Source organism: Myotis lucifugus, unplaced genomic scaffold, assembly GCF_000147115.1.
Source record: "Myotis lucifugus unplaced genomic scaffold, Myoluc2.0 scaffold_55, whole genome shotgun sequence".
Lineage (NCBI taxonomy): Eukaryota > Metazoa > Chordata > Mammalia > Chiroptera > Vespertilionidae > Myotis > Myotis lucifugus.
The window spans coordinates 902,000-910,507 of NW_005871103.1; the positions used below are offsets into that span (position 1 = coordinate 902,000).

General features: G+C 42.6%; 1 protein-coding gene across 8 annotated transcripts in view; it reads right to left on the reverse strand.

The window, feature by feature from the left end:
• SLC25A26 (solute carrier family 25 member 26) overlaps window positions 1–8,508 on the reverse strand; it is a 214,697-nt gene that overhangs the window by 99,937 nt on the left and 106,252 nt on the right. For 6 of the 8 annotated variants that reach the window (XM_023754039.1, XM_023754038.1, XM_023754040.1 and 3 more), the window contains 2 exons: window positions 6,386–6,490; window positions 5,252–5,299 (listed from right to left, as the gene is read on the reverse strand). The exons of 1 other annotated variant lie outside the window; for it this stretch is intronic. In XM_023754039.1, coding sequence (XP_023609807.1) covers window positions 5,252–5,299; window positions 6,386–6,490 — 153 coding nt within the window. The remainder of the gene's footprint in view (window positions 1–5,251; window positions 5,300–6,385; window positions 6,491–8,508) is intronic. One more of the 8 variants, XM_023754041.1, reaches the window with a different exon arrangement.

The window sequence follows — 8,508 nt, forward strand, 5'->3', positions numbered from 1 at the left end:
TTAAGAAAAAGGACTAGGACACGTTACTGTTGATGTGGTGGCTGTATTCACACCAGAAGGCAGAGCCCTGGTACCTGACAGTATAAAGAAGCTTCTACAAAGATTTAAGAATGCTCCCCGACAGCATGCCGGCCTCTAAGATTGAATCAGATTGTGTTGTTTTGTGGTATCATTTCTGAAAGTAAAACTTTCCATACATTAGGAATTGCTTACCCAAATTAAACCCTTTTTTGCATAATGATATAGTTTTCAGTAAGGATGTATACACTGATTTTTTTCTCTCAATGCGTTATTTTAATAAATACCTCATGGGTGAAAGAGACAGGCTGGAGGCCTCGATGAACGTACCGACAGGTGGCAGACGGGGCCTGCCAGACGGCCTGACTTTGAGACGGGTAGGATCAGATTTGTAACAGAATTTGGAGGGAGACTCACTTTCACTGAAGCCTGGCAAGAAATCTGGGGAGAGGGGGCAACAACCCTCATCTACCTCAAATCCCTTCAGTGGCCACTCTTACCTACCAAGAAGCCAGGAGTTATTCATTCCAAAACAGCAAACTCCTGCCATGAGGCGGCTGCAAACAGCCTCTCACTGTCAGATTAGTGCAGAGCAGGGTCAAAGCCCAGTAATTTACCCTCCACGCTCCCGGGGACACATGTCAGGCTCCTCCAGGGGCTCCCCAGGGCTCCACTCCAGTCCCTGGCAAACATCCAGCTGCGGAGACTTCAGCCTCTCCTCCCAGCCAGCACCCACTTGATTCTGTGCCTTCCTGAAGCGCCCTCACGAGGCTGCAGGTAGAGGGAAAGACTCTGGTCTTTCTGCAGGTGACAACCCCAATTCTGCGCAGATAAGCAGGCACGGGCGTTTTCTCACAGCCTTGTGCCTCTGCTCATGTTGTTACATTGGCCAGTCTCCTTGCCTATTTCTAATTGCTACTCCTTCAAGAATTAAGTCAAAATTATTTTTTATTAACACAAAAAATACGAATTGATGCCACTCAAGCACTGCTTCTTCTAGAACCCCGGGTACATATTGTATATACACACCATCACGTGTATACATACCACTGCGGCACTATCACACTGCACTATACCCTGTCCTGTGTCTGCTGTATACACACCACTGCGGCACTACCACACTGCACCAGACCCTGTCCTGTGTCTGCTGTATACACACCACTGCGGCACTACCACACTGCACCAGACCCTGTCCTGTGTCTGGTGTATATACACCACTGTGGCACACTGCACCGGACCCTGTCCTGTGTCTGGTGTATATACACCACTGTGGCACTATTGCACCATACCCTGTCCTGTGTCTGCTGTATACACACCACTGCGGCCCTATCACACTGCACCATATCCTGTCTTGTGTCTGCTGTATACACACCACTGTGGCCCTACCACACTGCACCGGACCCTGTCCTGTGTCTGCTGTATACACACCACTGCGGCCCTATCACACTGCACCATATCCTGTCTTGTGTCTGCTGTATACACACCACTGTGGCCCTATCACACTGCACCGGACCCTGTCCTGTGTCTGCTGTATACTCACCACTGCGGCACTACCACACTGCACCGGACCCTGTCCTGTGTCTGCTGTATACTCACCACTGCGGCACTACCACACTGCACTGGACCCTGTCCTGTGTCTGCTGTATACACACCACTGCGGCCCTGTCACACTGCACCGGACCCTGTCCTGTGTCTGCTGTATACACACCACTGCGGCACTATCACACTGCACTGTACCCTGTCCATTGCCCTAATTATTTCCCCATCAGAACACGAATCCTTCTATGTGGTGCCCAACGCACAGAATACACTTTTTAAATGACTGTTAAATAGAACAGTGGATAAAACACATTTGCTGAGTTTAATTTATTCCTACTTCTTTTCTTTTTTTTTTTTATAATCCTCATCTGAGGATTTTTCCATTGATTTTGAGAGAGTGAAAGGGAGGAGGAGAGACAGAGAGAAACATCAATGTGAGAGACACACTGATTGGTTGTCTCCCACACACACCCTGACCAAGGCCAGGGATGGAGCTTACAACCGAGGTAATGTGCCCTTGACTGGAATTGAACCCAGGACCCTTCAGTCTGCGGGCTGACGCTCTCTCCACTAAGCCAAACTGGCTAGGGCTATTCCTACTTATTGTGATGCAACTTGCATTTCTCTGCTTCCTTCCTCTTTCAAGTCCTTCTAATCCACATGCGAGACCCTGAGGCATCTCTCCACAGCACTCTCAGGCAGTGAGTGGGCCCTGGGACCTCCACCTGGCTGTGAAGGCAGCTGAGATTTGCTCCCACTTCCCTCTTACAGCCATGCCACAGGCACCATGATGCCTGGCCACAGCTAATTTGGCCAAGATCATGAGGAAAACAAACACTGAAAGGGTGAGGTAAGTAGCATAATTTGTTGACCTTGCTCAGACTCAGTCTAAAATTCACAGTAACTAAAATAATTTAGGAGAACATAAAGGATAAGCCGGCAATCTCCACAAACATCAAATGTAGTAAAAAAAACAAACAGGTGACAGCATTCACAAAATCTAAAGAACACACAATCTATTTTATAATGCATAGGTTCAACCTTCAATCTCCTTCTAATGGGCTTCCACTAGGGAGATAAAACTATTCTAAAGGAAAATTGTACACAGAATAAATGTATAAGTTTCTTGGTGATTCTCACTAAGGCTTCAATGTATTTTCTTACTGAAACAATCAACAACATTCTGGGCAAAAAGATATGATATTGGTGTCAGAACAATGTAAGAATTGAAATTATCTATAATGCATAAATTTTGCTTAATTCAGGTGTCACTTATTTTTCTCATTTTGAAAAGAAGCTACGTTTCATTCAATAATAATTCTTCTCTAGTTCTATCAGGGAATCTGTTCTAAAGCGATGCTTCACCTAAAATCAGTTCTGAAGGCTCTTTCATGAATACGCATAATGCAAAGACCCCAATTACATTTCCAACAAAGCCACTGCCTTTTGAGTAAACAGAGTTATCTCAATAGGTCACATTATTTGCAAAATTGCAGCTTAGAAATTAATTACTAGTGTGGCATATGTCAAAACAAATTTTTAAAAGAACAGAATGCAATTGTAACCATGTGTTCTATCTATTTGTTTGAATATGAAATCAGTATTCTCTGGCATGTAAATATATTTATATATTCAGCACCTCTCAGAAAAATAAAAAAGTCCTGCCCCGCCTTTCCCCTGCACCCAGGCAAAACCTGAGTAACTAGCTCATGTTTACTAAGTCAGAGCCTAAGAACAGAATGAAGACATGGTGCAGGGGATACTTTTGAAAGGCAGAAAGAAGTCACCTTCACACAAATGACTAATTTTGAAACATTCAGTTTGCCTTCAAAAGAAGTTTTTCAAAGATATACATCACCTACACCAAAGCTTTAAATAACAGTACAGGTGTTTCATAAAGAAGACTAATCTATAGCAGCGATTTTTAACCTGTGTGCCGCGAGAATTTTTAAAACATGCAGTACCTGACTGTTTAGTCAGGGGCACTGACCTCTTTTCCTTTAGATTATCAAATTTAAAAATGACAACAGCCAACACAACAATAGCTGTCTGGTGAATGAATCAAAATTATACCTGTGTGTTTTCTTTTGTTTTTTGTCTGATTGGCAAAAAATATATTTTTGGTGTGCTGCAGAATTTTAGTAATTAGTTTATGTGTGCCATGAGATGAAAAAGGTTGAAAATCGCTATCTATAGTATTAAAAAAAAACAAAACCAAAAAAAAACCCTACCTGGGAATGAACTTAGGGATTTGAAGGAATTTCAGTGTTCTGCTGATGATGACAATATTTACTTAAATTAAAAACAATTTCAGAGGTGAAAGTGTTGTAGCATCTAAGGAACACCAAATAGAAAACAAGAATACGGAGCAGATATAGGCAGATACTCTTCTGTGTTTTCCTTCATGGAAATTATGTCCCGCCCTGACCAGTTTGGCTCAGTGGATAGAGCGTCGGCCTGCAGACTGAAGGGTCCCAGGTTCGATTCCAGTCAAGGGCATGTACCTTGGTTGCGGGCACGTCCCCAGTGGGAGGTGTGCAGGAGGCAGCTGATCGATGTTTCTCTCTCATCGATGTTTCTAACTCTCTATCCCTCTCCCTTCCTCTCTGTAAAATATCAATAAAAAAAAAAAAAAAGAAATTATGTCCCAATCCTTTTCATAGTTATACAAATATCAAATCATTATGTTGTACACTTTAAATGCTTTACAATTCTATTTGTCAATTCTATCTCAATAAAACTGAGGGGAAACCATAGAATTTAAGCTCATTTAAAAAGAAAATAAAATTATGTCCTAAACAAAAGACTTTTATCTCACATTATCTGTAAATCAACTTTTAAACTTCAAACAGCCCTTTTATATGAGGCAAAAATTAAAACATGCTTCTAGCAGTAATATACTGAAATCACTCTGCTTTAAAAACAAAACAAAACAAAAACAATGGGAGTGGGGGGAGGTACAAGAAATCGACCACATTGAATCATGGGACTTTAGAGTTAGAAGGCACAGGGGATAAAATGGCTTGTGGGCCAGGACTCCAGGCCAGAGTACACTTCCCAGTTCATCAGATTGTTACCAGGAAAATAAGAACTAACTGTATGATACAGACTTCTGAGACACTTATCTCTCAGGGTGCAACTTTCCTGACCAATTTCTCACAAATTCTGTGTATTAACTTAATATCTTACCTTGCGTAGTTATTTCCTAATATTCCAGCTACAACAAATACTTACCACTCTAGAATTACCATGAAGCTATAGGGTGGTTGTTCAGCAAACCAATTCATTTGACCCATTTGTTACATGTAAGAACCAAGACAAGACTAAAGAGTGTTTTAAAAAGAGATCTTAGCCCTAGCTGGTTTGGCTCAGTGGATAGAGTGTCAGCCTGAGGACTGAAGGGTCCGGGTCCAATTCCAGTCAAGGGCACATGCCCGGGTTGCAGGCTTGATCCCCAGTAGGGGGCGTGCAGAAAGCAGCCGACCAATGATTCTCTCTCATCATTGATGTTTCTATCTCTCGCTCCCTATCCCTTTCTCGCTGAAATCAATAAAAATATATATTTAAATAGAAAATAAAAAATAAGATATCTTAATTTCCCTTTTTAACTTTTTAAACCAGTTTCTCCAAGTAAACCCACAGAACAAAGCATATTGTTTTTCTGTACTTCAATACTGGAAATTAAGTTAGTTACCTCTCTTAAAACTGTGCTTTTGTAGCCTCGATACAATCCTGGGATGCCCTGAAACAAACAAAAGGAAAGACGAGATAGCAGAAATTTTAGGAAGACATTCTGAATAAAGCACAGTAAGCTTTCCTAAAGTTTGAGTTTTAAAACGTCCACAATGACCACAGTTCTGCAAGAAGTTAAAGGTTCTAACTGCTCCACTCCTTTAAAATGGAAATATCTCTAATAATAAAACTGACTACATATTAATTTAGCTTTAGTTGCTTTCAGTATTTCTTCTCCTGAGAATACTTGAGCTTTAAATGAATAGATTTCCAAAAGCAAATGCACATAGAATGTTGATTATCTTTTCATATGAAAACAATATATTTCATGGTTTCAATCAGAAGACATCAGAAGTTCATTAATAACCTCTCAATGGTGTACCTCTGGAAAAGCCTTCGCTTATCTGTTTCAACGTCCACATGATTCTTCAGGAACCCTCTACTGGGCTAACTCACTCATACAATTAAACACTCGCATCTCCTCGAGGAGACACACGGACCATTAAGAATAATTTTTCTACAACCTAGACTCATTGAAATTTCCATGTGATTGACTTTGGTAAAAATATTTTTTAAGTTAACATTTTTAAAGGCCTCTGTAGGAACTATGAAGGAAAGCAGCTCAACGGCTCCTAGTCACATGGCCAGCAGGATGACTTCTGACACACAGCTTAACACTAACCAGTAAAAGGGGATTACAGTTGATATAAACACTATGATGTTGGTGACAGTCCATTACTACACTTCTCTTCCATGAGCCCTCAAATTCTGTAGTGATGTTTTCATATATCTTCATTTAGTCTACATATTTACTATTTATTCCATGTCTGATTCCAAAAGAACTATGGATGATTACAATGTAGGACTCATACAGTAGGGGCACTCAATATGTGTTTGTTTAGAAATTAAAAAAGAAAATTCAAAAACAAATACAGGAAAGAAAACTATAATCTTAGCATAGAAAGTTACTGCAATTGAACATTAAATTTAGCTGTAAAGTCTCTTCTAGGACTCCTGATACAAGACTCACAGTTCTCATACTAGCTGCTATAAAATCTCTCTCAATAAAGAAAAAAAACTTAAAGACATATCTCACCTCTTGATATAAGATGTTAGAGAAAATCTGAAATGTTCTTGAAGAAGCAGAAACCTGTGCCCTCTGCTTAACTACTTCAGAAGGAACTCGAATCAGGCAGGCCACCTAAAATATATAAATTTAAGTACATCTAAAAATTAAGTAACTGGAATGAAAATTGAAATTTTTTCATAACCAAAAATTACATATATATATACATATATATATATATATATATATAGCTAATATGCTAAGTGTCCCTCCCTCCATCCGACCAGTCGCTATGATGTGCACTGACCACCAGGGGGCAGACGCTCAACGTAGGAGCTGCCGAGTTGCAGTGACTTGGCAGCAGTGATTCTCGGGTGACGTACCCTGACACCAGAGAGGAGGGAGCCCAATTCTTCGTGGGGCCACGCAATTCCAACTTTGGCCGTGGGTTATGTTGTTGCTGGGGCACTGTTTGCCCCGAGTCTGGTTTACTGCACACTTGCGTTTGCATTCCACACAGCAACTTTGCAGAGTGTCTTCTCGCACTCCAGGAGCCTCGGGGGATGTTAGAGAGCCGGTTTCGGCCTGATCCCCATAGGCCAGGCTGAAGGACCCTACCAGCCGGAGGGACCCCACTCACTCCACGGACACCTTTTGAGCTACAGTGCAACCCCAGGTGCAGCCGGCTGGGAGGGACCACGGGAGATTGGCTCCAGGGCATGTCCAGCCCATCTCACCCAGTCCCACCCCACCAGCCACCTTCTAATTAATTTCCTTTCAATGTACACAAATCCATGCACCAGGTCACTAGTAGTATAACGTATAGGCTTAGTGCAAGATGTCAAAAAGTTTGTGTTTCTTTTAGCCTAAAACACTGGGAACCAGCCAGGGTTCTTGTTCCAGCATTAAGAAAGGTTCAGGAAATCTGGAGAAGGCTGTGCGTAGATTAAATAGGAGACCAGAGATGAAATATAATTTTGAAAGGCATTTGGGGGTCAGAGGAGCCTAGTTTAAAGAAAACTAATATCTCCTCGTCTCAGGACCCCATGCTTTTTATTAACACAAATTGTCCTGAGGTGAGGCAGAGATATACACTTCAAAAGGGTTTCATATACAGAGGCATTGTCAGAATGGGGAGAATTAGCCTACGGCTGTTCAGGTGTTTGGCCAGTAGGAGGCAATAACATGTAGATTAAGATGCTCTGAGCTGTCTGGCAGCAAACAATCAATTTAATGTATCCTATTCAGGTTTGGGGAAATGCCAACAGCTATTCCCAGATTCAGCCCTGCTGTCATGCTGGAATTGGCTTCCGGCAGAACCCTTAGTGGACATGCATTGTTTTATCAGTCCCAAACCTTCTCTCTCTTGTTCTGTACAGACCTCCCAGCTCCCGCCACACTGTTCCAAGCACATCTGTCTACAGGCCCCTGGACAGCAAGAAGCACATTTACTCATGTTGAACCCAACACCTACTGTACAACATCCTGGTGTTCACACGACAGCCATGTCTGACAAAAGAATGAACCAATTGACAGTGCCTTTGCTTCACTGGAAGTAATAATTCACAAGTTGGTAGAGGCAAGACTACTCATAAGCAGGTTACCCCAACCTTCCATCTCACCCCCATGCAGCCTCAACCAGCTCCTGGCCCCAGAACCCCAGATCCCCACCACACAACAGCTGAGGAGTAACGTCAGGCACTCTCAGACCCTGCTCCAGCATTCAAGGTGACAGGTCTGGTTGGTCCATACTCACACCTGACTAACTTTAACATCCTCCTTCATGATATGCCAGTGAGAGGTGATGCCACCTCTCACACACACTTGTCACACAACTGGGCAAGAAGAACAGATCTCCTCCTTTTTTTTTTGATGCCCCCCAGAAGTGTCCACTTGCACATGTGACATGGCCACCCCATTAGGACAACTGAGAATATGTATATCTAACAAAGGGTTAGGGCAGTGGTCGGCAAACTGGGCTCGCAGGCCACATGCGGCTCTTTGGCCCCATGAGTGTGGCTCTTCCACAAAATACCGACTTCTGCACATGGGCCATGAAGTTTCAATTGCACTGTACATGCGCGCCTGCACGTGGTATTTTGTGGAAGAGCCACACTCAAGGGGCCAAAGAGCCACATGCGGCTCGCGAGCCG